Genomic DNA, 17,093 nt, shown 5'->3' with positions numbered 1-17,093 from the left:
GGTATTGCTGGCCCTGCCTTCCATCAATTTGGACCCAACTACAAAACGGGCCACTTTTAGTATTTTTTCCAGGGCCACTTTAAGTTCCCAGTCCACCCCCGAGTGTCGGACTGTGGCCCACCACAGGAAATGATTCTGAGAGCTCACCCTCTGTGTATACAGGACCTTAAGGGCACTGTTTTATTGGGGGTCCATTATTGGGCCCACCAGATGATCCTCTTGTACCCTGCTGGCACCTCCCAAAGGGCAGCCTTAACTGTATGTGGTGCTAGGATGATGCATCCGACACAGCCTAACATACAAAACACTTTGAGGGGGCCATGCTGTATCATATAAAGGGGAGGGGGGCTACTTTTAAAGGGATGTAGTTTATCTAAAGAGGATTATCAAAGCCCACTTCAGCATCCGTTCCTAAAAGTTGAGGGGACATCTAGCGCTCTGGTATACCTGGCTTTGGGGTTTCTGAAGACAGTTCTCTTGGCAAAATGGGCTACTATGAGACACCCACTTTAAGGCAGCAGCACTGATATCTGGGTGTAATTGGGCCATTATGACAACATTACAGGGGCTCTCTAGGACCTATTAATATTCCTAAGAACTGTTCAGATAAGCCATCACTTTTGATTGGTGGTGATCCAACCACTGGGACCCTTGTCGATCAGAACCGGCCAGTCCTGACTTATTGCCTGTATACCAAATTGTAAAAACTCGGCCTGCTGTGACCTCTGCTTGTCCCAAACTATGATTTTGCCACTTGAACAGAGACTACTCCGAGAGGTACTGGCCTGGTGGTTCCCCTGCAGCAAAGTGCAGATCCCTGTAGAAGGGTGAAGAAATACAGGTTACATAATGTTTATGGAGAGGCGGCGATAAAGAAACAAGTGTAACGTACCGCAAGGGGGGCATTACCACTCTTTTCACCCCTATCCTATGGTGTACCCAGTGTCATCCTGCATACGTATTGCCATGTCCTGCAAAATGTGTATATTTTATTTCCTGGCAAATGACTGTTAACGTGTAATGTGCCTGGTTCACCAGCAGGTGGCGGCAATCTTGTCAGAGCTAGTTTCCCTGGAGCGAAGCCTTCTATTCCATTCCAGCCCTCTCTAGAGAGGCAGGAGTTCAGTGTTAGTGAAGATCAGTCTGACCTACCCCATCTTGGGGAGAGGTTGCGAGTAGTTTACCCCCCTGTAAGGGGAAGAAGCAGGCCTTCGTCCCTGTTGGACGGGCCTTGCCAGAGCCAGTCAGAGCACCTTCAACTCTGCTGGAAGAAGACAAAAGAAGTAAAGAACTTCAGAAGCCAGGAAGAAATGTTCCCTGGATAAAGATAAAGAGAGAGCGAAATAAAGATAAAAGGTACAGATCAAGATAAAGACAGAGTCAGACTACAGCAAGATAAGTACAGCAGAAAGGAAAAATTCCTATTTAATCCAACCAACATAGCAGAGCTGAAAGAGCACAGATGTAGCAGAGCCGATTGCGTTTGCCAGCCAAAGCTTATGCCAAAATCTGAAGTTAAAGTTGGAAGATTGTTTCCTGATGAAAGTTTATGCCAAGTACTACTTCCATACCAGTCTGGACTCTCTTTGTTCTACAAATCCCTCAACTGTTATCACTGCTTCGGACGACCACGCTTGGGGTTCCCGGATATCCAGGTAGGAGCACCGTAACAAGTGCAAAGCAGCACCTAGAGAGCAATCTTAGGCCACCCTCATACCTACACTGGATACCACCACCTACAACAAACAACTAAAAAGGGGCCTTGTGCCTCTGTTGCTTAAATGCAACTGGCGTCACAAAAAGTGACATTTATCACATCTAAAAAAAAGGACCCTGGCCGCGTGTCGTGCGTTTGCACAAGGAATTGTTCTCCAACATCAGCTGGTAGCCTGAACTTCAGAGCAGACCAGACGTGGTCACCGGCTGCAGGAACGACATTGTAGGCGAGATGGATAACTGGAGAATGAGTGCTCCCCCGAACAGTGACCATTAGGCGGTATTCACTGGCAGCAGATTTTACAGACAGTTTGTGTCCTGACTGCATGTGCGCCCTTGTATTCCTGTTCAGTTGCATTTACCATTATGCAGCTGAACAGGAAGAAAAGCGCACATATCTGGTCAGAAACTGTGCGAGATGGCGGCATCATTGGAGTGAGGTACTAACAAAACGATCTTTCTTTCAAAGGATTCTACAAAGGGCTGATCACCTAAAATGTCCGGAGAACCCCTTTAAATGTTGATTTGTATCTCCAAGGGAGGGTTTTAAGGATAGCTATTCGGAACAGCGGATACGCCCGATATATGGGGATTTCACACAAGGTTTGGATTCATCCCTTCGCATGTACGGTTACATTTCCGCTCTGCGGTAGGTCTCTACAGCCTAGAAAATAATCAAAATCGATGCACATGCAAATCCCCAGCGTTTCATCTGGGTAAAGTTTGTGCAAAAATGGAGGCAGGAAAGTGAGAGATTTCTCTGGTGTTTTCACAGTAAAATGGAAAGAAAACAACCGTTCTTGGGAAAGTCTATCAATTCCATAACATCGTAAGCCGCTCTCAGGAGGAATCAACGTCGCTGCCGAGACGATTGGAAGCTGATGAAATAAACACAGCGTTACCACCCTGCGTGATGAAATGTGCGGAATCCGTGCAACTCACACATGTGCGCTAAAAAACGGGCATGCCACGAGCCGCTCAACACGGAAACAGGACTCAGACATCACTTTCTTGTGCGATTCCACGCGCTTCGCTTTATTTTATCTGTGTTTTTTTTCTATAGCCGGGTAAACTTGCAGAATACAGTATCTGTTTTACGGTCCGCAAATTGGGGATCCGCAAAATACGGGCATCCGCATTTTTTTGCAGACCTACTGACTTCAATGGGTCGGTGGTTCGAATTTTGCGGACAAGTATCGGACACGTTCTATCTTTTTGTGGAGAGGACATATGGATGGCAGAAAGCACACAGATCATCCGTATGTCCGTTCCGCAAAATGCAGACCGTGGACCCGTTGAAGTCAATGAGTCTGCATAAAAAGAGCTGATGAGACACGGACCGCCTTCGTATTTTGCGGCTCCGCGGTTTTCGGACCGTAAAACGGGGCGAATTGAGGTCTTACAGGGGTATTCAGACCAGGGATGGATGGGGCATTGAGCCGACCTTCTTTGGTGACCCTTCCCCCCCCCCCCCCCATTAGCTGAATTTCAACATGTTTTATCCAGTAGTTGTCATGGAAGATAAGCTGCATCCAGGGAGACAAGCATGCATGTACATGGGGGAGGGATCGGGAGGCACAGCTGGCAGCACAATCAATGGGGGGTATAAAAAGCGTCATATAGTAAGGTACCCAAATAACAGTCCCCTATATTGGCCAAGTAACACTACCATACAGTTGTCTAAACTACAATGCTATATAGTGCTGCCACCGCTATAAAGTGCAAAATTAATATACTGACGGTAGTGAATTAGTAATGCCATGCAATATCTAAGTAAATACCGCCATATAGTGCTCAAATAATACCACCATACAGTGAGCCAATAACAGCTCCACCTATAAAGATATCTAATAATTATAGAGCTACACAAAATACTAAATAACACCGCTATACTACTACTACTTCTAGATACTAGTCTTGGGTGTCAGGACCAGCCAACCTTCTTATGGGTATTGGTGCCCCCTTTTACTGCCGTTTGCTCTTGGACTGGATGTTTTGGGGCTCAAGAGGCTGAGCCCACGCGCTGTAGAGAGGCGCAGGTGCTCCACCCCTGTACAGAGCTTGTGCTGAACAAGCTTCCGTGTGACTTCCGGGCGAGGCACGAGAACGTCTTCACTGCCTGGTCCTGTAAGCTGGTGGTGGGGGCACAGCAGGAAGGGCAGGGAGTGGAGCCTCTGGGAGCAACGAGCTACAACGACACCGCCCTCATTGCTCTTAGGGACTCATTTGCATATTCCCAAAACATCCAATTTTCTCAAGAATGCGGCCACCTAGGAAGATGGGAACAAGACCACGATTTTCAACTGTCAAGTGCAGGTCTCCGGTGAGATTATATTATTCCGATGTATCAGATGATAGAACACCCTTAGGCCCCTTTCACACGAGCGAGTTTTCCGCGCGGATGCGTTGCGGGAGGTGAACGCATTGCATCCGCACGGAATCCTGACCCATTCATTTCTATGGGGCTGTTCACATGAGCGGTGATTTTCACACATCACTTGTGCGTTGCGTGAAAATCACAGCATGCTCCTCTTTGTGCGTTTTTCACGCAACGCAAGCCCCATAGAAATGAATGGGGTTGCGTGAAAATCGCAAGCATCCGCAAGAAAGTGCGGATGCGGTGCGATTTTCACGCATGGTTGCTAGGAGACGATCGGGATAGAGACCCGATCATTATTATTTTCCCTTATAACATGGTTATAAGGGAAAATAATAGCATTCTGAATACAGAATGCATAGTAAAACAGCGCTGGAGGGGTTAAAAAAAATAAAAAAATCATTTAACTCACCTTAGTCCACTTGATTGCGATGCCGGCATCTCCTTCTGTCCCCTTGGTGAATCACCATGGTAAAAGATCATGTGACGGACCATGTGATGACCGGAGTGACGTCATCAAAGGTCCTTTACCTATAATTAATGCTCACCACAGGTCCTATTCAGTAAAGGGGACAGAAGGAGATGCCGGGCCGCGATCAATTGGACTAAGGTGAGTTAAATGATTTTTTTTTTTTTTTTTTTTAACCCCTCCAGCGCTATTGTACTATGCATTCTGTATTCAGAATGCTATTATTTTCCCTTATAACCATGTTATAAGGGAAAATAATACAATCTACAGAACACCGATCCCAAGCCTGAACTTCTGTGAAGAAGTTCGGGTTTGGGTACCAAACATGCGCGATTTTTCTCACGTGAGTGCAAAACGCATTACAATGTTTTGCACTCGCGCGGAAAAATCGCGGGTGTTCCCGTGTGAAAGGGGCCTTAGGGTGCAGTTCTGACATGCATTCCGGATGCAGTTTTTTATTGGAGCTAGCCGAAATGAATTACATTTCATGTCTACTATGCAGAACAGCAGGGGTTACTGATGCTGCTAAACTGCATCCTGAATGCATGTCAGAACTGCACTGTGTGCCAGCAGCCTAAGGACATCTGTCAGCAGTTTTGTACCTATGACACTGGCTGACCTGTTCCATGTGCACTTGGCAGCACTTGGTTCCTATGTGCCCGCATTGCTGAGAAAAATGATGTTGTAATATATGCAAATGAGCCTCTAGGAGCAACGGGGGCGTTACCATTACACCTAGAGGTTCTGCTCTCTCTAACTGTCACGTCTCCTGCACTTTGATTGATAGGACCAGGTGTGATGAGGATTTCACTGTTTGTGTACCTATTTAATCTCTCTCTCTCTATATATCTCATATATCTCTACCTCTCCCTCTCTATCTACCTCTACCTCTCCCTCTCTCTCTACCTCTCCCTCTACCTCTCTCTCTACCTCTCCCTCTACCTCTCTCTCTACCTCTACCTCTCCCTCTACCTCTCCCTCTACCTCTCTCTCTACCTCTCCCTCTACCTCTCTCTCTACCTCTACCTCTCCCTCTACCTCTACCTCTCTCTCTACCTCTACCTCTCTCTCTACCTCTACCTCTCTCTCTACCTCTACCTCTCCCTCTACCTCTACCTCTCCCTCTACCTCTCCCTCTACCTCTCCCTCTACCTCTCTCTCTACCTCTACCTCTCCCTCTACCTCTACCTCTCTCTCTCCCTCTACCTCTCTCTCTACCTCTACCTCTCTCTCTACCTCTACCTCTCCCTCTACCTCTACCTCTCTCTCTACCTCTACCTCTCCCTCTACCTCTCCCTCTACCTCTACCTCTCCCTCTACCTCTCCCTCTACCTCCCTATCTTAGACAGAACCGATGCATAAACTACATACAGACAGTTTTTTTCCCTACCATTGCCTCCATTTTAAAGATTTGATAGCAGCAAGGGGTTAATCCAGTAAGCACGCTGCTACCAATTACTTCCAATCTTTGTAAACCCAGTTTACTCCATGTTTATTTTACATTCTTTTCCCGTCCAGCGTGGAAATGTGCCGCGGTCGGCTCGGGTTTCCAGCTCGCCGGCTAAGCTTCCACTAAACTCCTAATCCACAGTCAGCCGGAGAGAAAAGAAGGCTTGTCTGCCATTGAGTTATCTCACATGCGTGGCCTGACCGCGTCCGGTTACATATCTCAGGAGATGGCAAGTATGTCAGTCCCATGTAGCGGGTTTTACTTGCTCAACTGGAAAGAGATTTGTCCTGCTCCATTACAATTAACAAAGGTGAGTTTGTTCCAAAAACTTCCCAGAGACCAAAATATCAGAGATTCCTTGCAATCCTCCCGCAACGTGAGGGTCATACATCATCAGGGTGTTTGCTAGAGATTTAAAGGGAATTTTCAAACCAGCACCTGGATCTTAATACTTTTGTTATCGCATGTAATGAAAAATATCTGTATAGCGCCACCTGCTGTTTGTTCTTTTACCTTATTTCTCTGTCCACCCTGCTTAGGTGGACGCACATGCTCAGTTTCATCTTTCAACTGCCATCAGTCAGAAACTGTGACAGGTACAGGGAGAAAGCTGCAGAAGGACACGCCCCCTGAGCTGTGATAGGGAAAGAACTTTAGTAGAAAGGACACGCCTCCTTTGCTGTGAAAGGGCAAAAGCTGCAGCAGAAAGGACACGCCCCCGAGCTTTGATGGGGAGAGAACTGCAGCTGAAATGACATTCCACCTTTGCTGTGATCAGGAGAGAGCTGCAGTAGAAGGGACACGCCCCCTGAGCTGTGATAGGGAAAGAACTTTAGTAAAAAGGACACGCCTCCTTTGCTGTGATAGGGAGAGAACTGCAGCTGAAATGACATTCCTCCTTTGCTGTGATCAGGAGAGAGCTGCAGCAGAAGGGACACACGCCCTGAGCTGTGATAGGGAGAGAACTGCAATAGAAAGGACATGCTCTGAGCCGTGATAAGGATAGAGATGTAGCAGAAGGGACACACCCTGAGCTGTTATAGGGAGAGAACTACAGTAGAAAGGACATGCCCCTGAATGGTGACAGGGAGACAGCTGCAGCAGAAAGGAGACGCCCTCTCAACTGTGATAGCCAGAGAGCTGCTGCAGAAGGGACACACTCCCTGAGAAAGGACACACCCTCTCAACTGTGATAGCCAGAGAGCTGCAGCAGAAGGGACACACTCCCTGAGAAAGGACACGCCCCTTGAGCTACTAGCTTGAAATAAATCTAGCTGAGCAATTAGAACAATTAATATGGAGATCTCTGGATCCATGTGAGGTACAGGGCTGGTTCTAGCTTTGTTAGAAAGAGATGGGCATGTTCTATATGATGTCTGATTAATGTAAAAAAGAACTGTTACATTAATTATGGGAAAACCCTTTAAAAGGGAGTCAAGCAATTCACTGTTAAACAAGATAAAACACCTTGTAGGGCTCCCTTAGCTGAACGCAATGATACCTCTCTCTTGGCAATGTACTGCTAAGTACTTTAATCAAATGAGTGTGGGCCCAGGCCCCTCTGTGCACCCTTGTGACGGGGCGAGAGGACTGTGCAGGACCAGGTCTTTGTCAATCAAGAAGGATAGGCAGAGGAAGCAGAAGGAGCGAGGGTGCACAGAGAGCCTTGTGCCCACCCCTTGGTGCACAGAGAGCCTTGTGCCCACCCCTTGGTGCACAGAGAGCCTTGTGCCCACCCCTTGGTGCACTTCACAGCTCATTTGCATATGGATTTCAGAAAAATCCCTTTTTCTCCAGAATGAACATTACCCGTGCATTCAGCTGAGATACAAGGCACTGTGCCAGGGCTGAAACGTGAATTCCCAGCCAGAAGGCTCCCTTTAAGTTTCTGTTGCAGGGCCGTAAAGAAAGCTGGCATGGCAGCACATTTGTTTTCTATCTGATAGAGTTTCATAACATTTCTCAAGATTACTTCTCCAAGGCGACATTCTTTTACAGCTTCTTAAAATGGGACATCAATGTGCTCAACCCACGTGGCACCAATATTTATAGACAGCGTGCAGCCATATCGTCCCCGGATAAATAGTGCTGTACAGTGCTCAGATAAGAAAGTACACCGGGGGTTAACCAGATAAACCGTGGGCTATGCCTTGTCCAGATAGTGTCTTCGTTTTCACATAAAGTCAAACTATACTCAATATGTGCCATCTGACACCCATATAGTGCCACGTGATGCCATGGTCTGCCCATATAGTGCCATACAATACCCACATAGGGTGATTCAGTATCCAGAGTTCTTCCCTTTAGCCCATATAGTGCCTTAAAAACCAGTGTCATACTTTGCCCAGATAAATAACGTCAATGGTCTCCATTCTTCCCATCACAGAACATTTAATACTTAAAGGGGTTTTCCAAGATATTTCAACTGATGTCCTATCCTCTGGATTGGTCTTCAGTATCTGATAGGTGAGGGTCCGACGCCCAGGACCCCCGCCAATCAGTTGTTTGAGAAGGCATCGGCGCTCCTGTGAATGCTGCTGCCTTCTCTCAGCTCACCGAGCACAGCGCCGTACATTGTATAGTGGCCGTGCTTGGTATTGCAGCTCAGACTATTCACTTCAATGAGGCTGAACTGCGCCAAGGCCATGTGAACGATAAATGTGACATCACTGGCCTAGGGAAAGCTGGAGAAGGCCGGGGTGCTACTGCGGGTGCTGATGCCTTCTCAAACAGCTGATCGGGGGGGGGGGGGGGTCCGATACTGGTGATCCATCCAAAGGATAAGGGGTGCAATGATGGCACATCGCTAGAATACGCTATAACTTTATGATTGGCGGTAGTTCGGCCTGTGAGAGTACCACCGACCCCCGAACATGAAGGGGCACACCCACTGTGCAGGGAACAGCCGTCAGATCCATTCACCTGGATGGTAGTTCCCCAGCACAGCAGGACCCTGGCCAACTACGTGCGGGATTCTTGAACCCCCTTAGTACAATTAGGGGGCAACCAATGATCAATTGCTTAAATGCACCTTATCAGTGCCATGGAAAGAAGATGGGTACCTACCCAAATTATTGGCGGGATATCGCTTGCGTAGCCTCTCGGTCAGTTTGGACACTTTACTTTTGATCGCATCATTTCTGCTGAGGAAACCATTGTCCTGCAGGTTCAGTTCGTACTCAGACGGGCACTGGGACACATCGTCATCCTCCTGAAAAAGTGACACGAGGCCGACGATCAGTACATGGAACCACAAGAGAGTCGTACAACAAGGGAATTTACTAACCCGTTTACACAGATTTCTGGGGTACAAAAGTAGGGATTTTGCACAAAAATTCTTGTTTATGACGAATGACGAGGAAAGTGGAAGGGGGTGTGGGCCTTCCACCGACTGATCTACCATAACTTACACCAAACATTGAGCAGGCTTTTGTTTTTTTGGTGGGGGGGCATGGACAACCAAAAAGATGCACCAGGATTTATTCAGAGGCTTGCACCTGTATAAATAAATTTGGCACATTTTACTTAAGTGCACTTTGAATTTAGACCGATGTGTAAAACGCTGGTTTTAGTAAATTCCCCCATTGTCTTTAGAGCACTTTTGTTTTGTGCACTGAAGCAAATGTAGTCAGTTTGAGAAGTCAAGTACATTAGAGGGGTTGTCCATAATTTTACTACTGGTGACGTATCCTCAGGATAGGCCATCACTATCAGGTTGGCGGGGGGGGGGGGGGGAATCCGATACCCCACACCACCACAATCAGTTGTTCTGCAATAGCTCTGATGCTGGAAGGACACAGCTCTGTCCATTGTGTAGTGAACGGAGCTGTGTATTGATTGGTGGGACCCCCCCCCCCTCGCCGATCAGATATTGATTGCCTATTTTGAAGATAAGCCATCAATAGTAAAATCTCGGAATAGTAAAACCCTTTTAAGATGAAGTTCTCGAAGGGGTTTTCTTCTTTGGATAACCCCTACTTGTTAAAAAGCAAGCCTTGACAATATTTCACTGCAGAGCTACCACAGGAGACATCAAGCATTGGGTTGTCTGTGTAATACAGGACAGGGCGAGTCCTCCAGAGGGAAATAAGATCATGTAACTGCTCTCCACTCCAGCCAAGAGAAGAGGAGCCTGAGCAGAGGACCCCCCGAACCCTTTATATTAACTAAAGTATTCCTCATGAGAGTCCTCGGAAATGGGTTTACTAAAGTGGACAATCTCATTAAGACACCAACAGATGCTCAATAATCTGATAATTCCTCCATTAACATGCAAGTTTGGTATCTGCTCTTCCAACTCCACCCTCCATAGATTAGTGGGTACATCGGCTGAGGGGAGAGCTGTAGAATCGATGGAGATTTGTTCGTATACACTCTAGTCGTTCTGCCACAGATTATCTTTCAGTCTTTGGTCCAATTTTAGAGGAGCACTAAAAGTCCTCGAATGCCGTCTTGTCATGCAAGAATATTGAATCCAAATTCAGATCTTTCTGATAATTTAGCCTAAGGTTTGTCCATTCATACCAACTAGGCAGCAACATTTCAAGATGGCATCTTTGCCATTCTCCCCAGTTCAAGACAAGCACCTGTACAGCATGCATCAGGTCTGACAGTGGCATCACCTGAGGAAGAGAATGAGAAAAATCTTTGGGGAGGAGACCATGTAACAGATCAGATGTCTCGGGAAGATCTCTGTGTATTACACGTCCACCACTCACCATGGTCATCAGTTGTTGCTCCTTTCTCAAGCAGCATGGACAGAAGAAAAGACAATTAAGAACCAACCCTTCTTGAGAAAAAAAAAGTCATAAAAAACAATGGATGTTTCAACCCATTGAATAATCGAGAGCTGGTATTTTTTTTTACTCAAATGCATTCAAATAGTAATATTTTTGCACCAGGTTCTAAAATAGTTCTTGACTAGACGTCTCATGGAAGTCGAGAGGTTCCTGGTGAAGCTCTTGCTGGTAGAAAGTATTTAGGGCTACCTGGAGGAAAATATGCTCTCTTCTAGAAGGAAGAAAACTGTCTGCTTAGCGCCGACCATAGGTAGCTACCTTGTCGGTCAACGTCATGTCCAACCAGAACCCTACTGTAGACTGACGAGGGGAAACAACTCCAAACCAGCTCCCACTACAGATGGGCATCTCTTGTTTTGCTGGTATCCCAAGTCATGTTTCAAGGTTCTTTAGAAAGGACACTTCCATCAGAAAGAATGTGTTTTTTTAAACCGAATATCAGTTTACTGATGCTGTGAGGAGAAGATGCTATCTGCAAGGTAATCCTAACTCCTAACACTAATAGTAGGTGTAGAATTTAGGATGACGGTACTGAAGGCCCAGATAAAGATGCCCATAGAAAAACATTGTACCTCTGAGTGATGCTCTAATGGAGCCACTAGAAGGGGCCTCTCTCTGGCCGCAGTGATGGTCTAACTAAGAGAGTTAAGTGAGACCGTCTGCCGTGTTAAATGTCCAAACAAAGAGGAAGTTAAAGAGCTAGCACAGGAAGTAGAAAACAGAGTGACTTCAAAAAATTATATCCAGAAAACCATCCAAGAAGTTCAAAAATAAATTACATTGATCATTTGAACAAAAATCTGATTGAAATGCCCCACTAAATAGTCAGACACTGACTTACAGGGTAACTACCTGTAGGTGGCACTAGAGAGATGTTTTCTTCCTTCTGGAGAACTATTTTGCATGCCTTTACTCAAGATGCTCTGTCCTAAAGGCTCTGTACCAGCTGGATCTCCTTCCAAGCACTAGTATCGGTAAACATCTCCCTCTTTTTACATCACCCCCTCACCCACATTACTGTCCATGTCAATTGCTGCTTTCCAAACATGAAGACTCAATTTGACAAAAGTTAACCACGTGAGTGCAAGATGAGTGATGGAGGAAAGTTCATACAGCCGCAGTTTTTTTATTATTTTTTTATCCATGATGCCAAACCTATATTGCATCACACCTTGTCGCAGAAAGACAGACTTCAATGATCTAACTATGGCTGTTACAGGATACTAATAAGAATATGTTATTAGGTGACATCGATTCCTAGAGACCACATCAAATTCTCGTCTTCAGCTTGGTCCTTCAGGTTTCTTAATGGCGCCTTTATGGTTTCTGTAAAGAGCGCAACTCATCAATGGTACCAAATCAAGTCTTCTGTTGTGATCTGACCTGATGAAGGGAGCGGTCCTCTCCAGAAACGCGTTATCCCAATAAAGCAAACCTTCTTTGCAAGCTACCCGTAGGATGACTACTTCTTTGGCAACACCATAACACAAATTCAGATCACGTGATCTACTAGTTTATTTCTAAAGGGTATATTAGACGGGCATGCTGAAAGATCAGGATTTGCCGGTGGCATATCGTGCTGTCCGATTACTATCTGCCGCCGGCAATCCACTGTAGAGCATGGGGACGAGTGATGGCTAAGCGATCGCTCCTCCCCATGCTGCTGAGAAGATTGCTCAGCAAGCGACTGCCGGTAGGGAACCCTTCCCTCTCAACAATCGTCTGTGTGATCGGGGTGTCTAATACACCAGCTATTTTTTTTGTGAGGGGCCTTCAATAAGGCTAAAGAGATTATCTCGGACAACAAAACCGTAGGCCTCTGTTTAGGACAGGCCATCAATATCAGATTGGTGGGAGTCAATCTCCCGGTCTACCTGCCCATCACGTCCACTTCATTGTTTACGGCTCCATACTTTTGGTAGTGGGTAGCCCTGTTATTTCAGCTAAGAGCAGCTCAGTTCCATTCAAGGATATAGAACTGAATGTAATACAAGGCAATGTCACCATTGTAACGAGCTGTGCCTGGTAAACAACGATGAGCACATTAATCAGCTAACCGGCAAGGAGCCAAGAGTTCAACCTCCACCGATCTGTCATTGATGGCCTATCCTAAGGGTTGGCCACCTATATTTTCATTACAGAAAAACTATTAACCCCTTAACAGCCCAGGCTTTGAGAAAAGGCACTAACAGTTCAGCTCAAAAAGAGCTTGGGCAGCAAGGGAGAAGCCTGATTTAACATCTTATATCTTGGGCTTGGTAAAAGCTAGAGATATTGGAGTGATAGTAGCTGAACGTAAAAGCTGCTTTCACTCCCAACCCAATTTATAACAGCTGTATCTCCAGATGTATAGGAGATAATGCTATCTTGATTTGAAGCATAAACTGTCAGCTTTCAATCAAGACCAGTCACATAACCCTAGCTGTTACCAAGGCCAAGATATGAAGAGTTTAAGCAGCCCTCCCCTTAAGCTGGCTGTGATCTCAGCAAATCTGTAAAAGAAGTGGGTAGGGATGAGCGAATGAGTGTTTTCAGGTTTGGCGTACAAGGTTTGGGTTCGGCTTATCTAAGAATTCCGTTCTGGATTCCACCACCACGGACCATAAATGTTAATGAACCTTAAGGCTAAAGTTCATCATTTCATTGTGTCCCCTGAGCTGTGCACCAGCTAGATTTACTTCAGACATAAAATCAAAATCTACAATAAAAAAAAAATGCAATTTTCAGGAGTATTTTCCAGTTTGGAAGAGTCAAGCCTCTGTCTGGTCATTTGTGTGTCAAGATTTGGCTTCATATGGTAACAGTTTTCATCTCAGTTGGTAAAGTTGAAAGACATCAATGCTCATCATGGTCAGGTTTCTCCTTGTCTAACTTCCAAATTCATCAAAGCCACAGAACAGTCTGAAGAATTTGGATCTTATAGACATAAATTGTACGCACTTCTTGGTCTTTCATCATTGCATCACCAGTTGTCGATCTTGTTGCATGCACTGATGGAAAGCCGGCCACATGCTAGAGATAGCATTTGACTGACGGACGTTTTTTCCACCTCCACCAGAAACATAGACTTTTGGCAGAGCCTGCATGTTTATTTCAATATGAAAACTCCCAAAACGTTCCTCAAAAAGACAAAGACCACAACACATACAATGCACAGAAAAAATAAAAAAAAGTTTCCAGAAACCACCACTACACATTGCCTCTTTCACCCACCTCTATTGCATCTTTAAATTCCTCATCTGGTTCTGCTTCTTCAGCTTCTTCCACGCTCCCCGGAGAGAGATCCTGTCGATGAAGCATTTTGAGATATTCAACAAATTTTTTAAAACTGGTACAAAAATACACAAACTCTTTAATAAATAATTAAGCTACAAATGTATTATTTTTTTGTTGTTGACTCAAGCACGTAAGATACCTTGATGCAGGAAAAAGGATAGCTGGCCATAAACACCAGATACAAGTCGGTCTACACAACCATTTTAGCTAATCATCATTTGCAACTTAACAAAAATGGTCAAGTAATTCATAAATGGCCCGAGTCTGGAAGGGCAATAGCTGCCGCTTCTTGGATATCCAACTACAAAACCATATCGAGTTGGACCCCTTTGGCATCCCCCATTCTTCTGGGATGGGTTTCTGCAAGTGCATTTGTTTGTGGGCTGTCCTGTCAGAAGAGCATTTGTGAGGTCAGGCGCTGATGTTAGATGAGAAGGTCTGACTCCATTTCATCTCAAAGGTATAGGATGTGGTTGAGGTCAGGCTTTTAGTAAGAGGCTAAACCCTGAAAAACAAACAGTCCCAAGCATTATACCTCCTCCTCCCACACCAAATGCTACAGTAGGCACTATGGGGGTCATTTATTATTAGATATTTAGATATGTTTGGTGCATATATGCCACTCCCCCCCCCCCCCTCATGACAGGTCTAAAAAAGGGGACGTGGTGTGGGTGGGGAAGGGGGTGGACCTGCTGGCCCGTCTCATTTATCATTTTCTACGCCTGTTTTAGGCGTATAAAATTATCTAAATTTATGCCAGCAAGGAAGCTGGCGTAGATGTAGGTCGCGGTAGATGTGCCTAAGTTTTGTGGAGGCTGGCACCTCTAGATAACTTAGGTGCATCATGCGCCAGTGCAAGGCGTTTAAAACTCGGTCTTAATAAATGACCCCATAGGTGTTCTGGCAGGTAGTGTTCTCTAGGCATCCACCATCCATCAGACTGCCAAACAGTGAGACGTAATCACAGCAGAGCATACGTTCCCACTGCTCCAGAATCCAGTGACGACATGCTTTACACCACTCTAGCTGACACTTGGCATTGCGCATGGTGGTCTTAGTCTTCGGTGCAGCGGATGGAAACCCATTTCATGAAGCTCCGGATGCACAACTTCTTGTGCCGATTCCACTTCCGTAGGCAGTCCGGAAATCTTTTGTGAGTGATGGAACAGGCGATTTTTACCTGCCCCGTGACCTTGTGCATTTTTCCACTCCCTAGACTCTTCTAGGTCAAGTATTACAGTTCAAGTCCATTGAAGTCAATAGATCTGAGTCGCAATGCCAAAGACAGTCCAAGGGCAGGTGTGGCACTGTTTTTGGAAGAAAGCAGCCATGTTTTGTCACCCCGGACAACCCTTATAAGTATTTTGTTGTCTTTCCGTAGAACAGAACACTAAAGACTTCAGACAGGACGACGGCTCTGGTGATCGGAGGGACATTATGTGCTTCAGGGGACCACTTTGATAAAGTCACAATAAAGCTCAGATTCATCACTCATGGAGAACAACCACTGGAGCTCCGATATCATTATAAAGTCTAATTTTCATCTAATCTGTTCACATACGCGGCGTCAGCAAAACAAAAACTGCAAAGAAGCAACTGGTTTTGTAAGAAATCCTCGCTGGAGATTGAAGGAAAGAAAAAGTTCAGGTGTTTAAAAGGGAAACTCCAGCAAAAAAGATGGAGAGAACCATTATAATCATTTATTAGGGCTATGAATATCTAGCAATTGGGACATTTCTTAGGAACAGAAGGGCCGAGGAGCAGTTTATTACTTGTCCGGATTTTCACGCTCTTGTACTGCTATACAAGCGAAGGGCTGACACCGGGCAATCACGACGATCAGCAGAACGAAGGAGACCTTTCACAGCAGCGGTGATCTTGTCCATGTGTTTGCAATGTGTGTCAGGTACTGCATTAAAGGGACATCTTTGGCCAGCCGATCCTGACTTGACATGCCTATAAGTGGCCATGCAATGGTTCATTTGGCCAATACCTAACGAACTCCCCATACACATGCGGCCGAGTGTGCATGTTTTCAATGGGGAAATTCACCATGACTAATCCTTCTCCCCCAACATATACAGAGTGCCCGTTGGCTGCACAATTTATACAAATTAGATGGCCAGCCTTGAGAATGCTAGAATGCACCCCCTTACTTTCAATCCCTAAAGTTCTGCACTCCATCTCCCCCCCCCCCCCCCCCAATCTCTAGTGTGATTTACAGCATACCATCGCCATTCCTTCCCTTTCCGCATGCCTCATCTTTTGTGGTGTGCCCGCACCGACCTGGTATGTCCAACCATGCCGCAAACGATGACACAGCCTGTTCTTTGCCGCATCTTGCAGACCAATGAAGGTCAATGGGTCTGCAAAAAAATTAATAAAAAATGGATGCAACACGGACGTCACACAGACGTCATCAGTATTTTGCAAACAGCAAAACTGTACCCTAAATCTGTATGAGGGTGTACGCGGCCAGTGTCGGTCTTTTGCGGATCAGCGGTTTGTGGCCGGCAAAATGGACACAGTCGTGTCAATGGACCCCAAGATTGATTGATGTTCTAAAGATGGACCAACATCAGCAGAAGCAGGGGCGGCCTTGGAAATTAAAGTGACCTTGGAAAAAAAACTGGCCCCATGTTATAGGTGTGTCCAAACTGACAGAAGGCAGGACAACAGAAGTAGGCAGGGGCAGCAATAGCATAGCGCAGCACAAAATACTGCCTCCCTGAGGATGGTCATACAGTCGAAATCAGGAGGGCACCTGTGGCCGCTGCCCAGGTCCTTTAGAGCCTACATTAATGAAGGCCGAGAGCATCAGATCTTTATGTAGCTGGCTGGTGGCCAAGAGGAGGGCCTTGGTGGCCCTCTGGGCATCGGCCCACCGGGAAACTTCCCTGTAGGGTCTATGGCCAGTCTGTCCATGAGCAGAAGTGCTCCTGAATCTTGCACATGCGATGTTGAGTCCTGCTCCCCAGGCATGGACAATATCCAGCTACTCCATCA

General features: G+C 46.0%; 1 protein-coding gene across 3 annotated transcripts in view; it reads right to left on the bottom strand.

Moving 5' to 3' along the window:
- Nucleotides 1-17,093, bottom strand: part of ZFYVE27 (zinc finger FYVE-type containing 27) — a 104,521-nt gene that overhangs the window by 22,873 nt on the left and 64,555 nt on the right. For all 3 annotated transcript variants that reach the window (XM_040438884.1, XM_040438883.1, XM_040438885.1), the window contains exons 8-9: nucleotides 14,025-14,096; nucleotides 9,079-9,223 (exon numbers count right to left, since the gene is read on the bottom strand). In XM_040438884.1, coding sequence (XP_040294818.1) covers nucleotides 9,079-9,223; nucleotides 14,025-14,096 — 217 coding nt within the window. The remainder of the gene's footprint in view (nucleotides 1-9,078; nucleotides 9,224-14,024; nucleotides 14,097-17,093) is intronic.

This window comes from Bufo bufo, chromosome 6 (genome assembly GCF_905171765.1).
Source record: "Bufo bufo chromosome 6, aBufBuf1.1, whole genome shotgun sequence".
In the NCBI taxonomy this organism is placed as follows: domain Eukaryota; kingdom Metazoa; phylum Chordata; class Amphibia; order Anura; family Bufonidae; genus Bufo; species Bufo bufo.
This window is presented reverse-complemented; position numbering and strand designations above follow the sequence as displayed.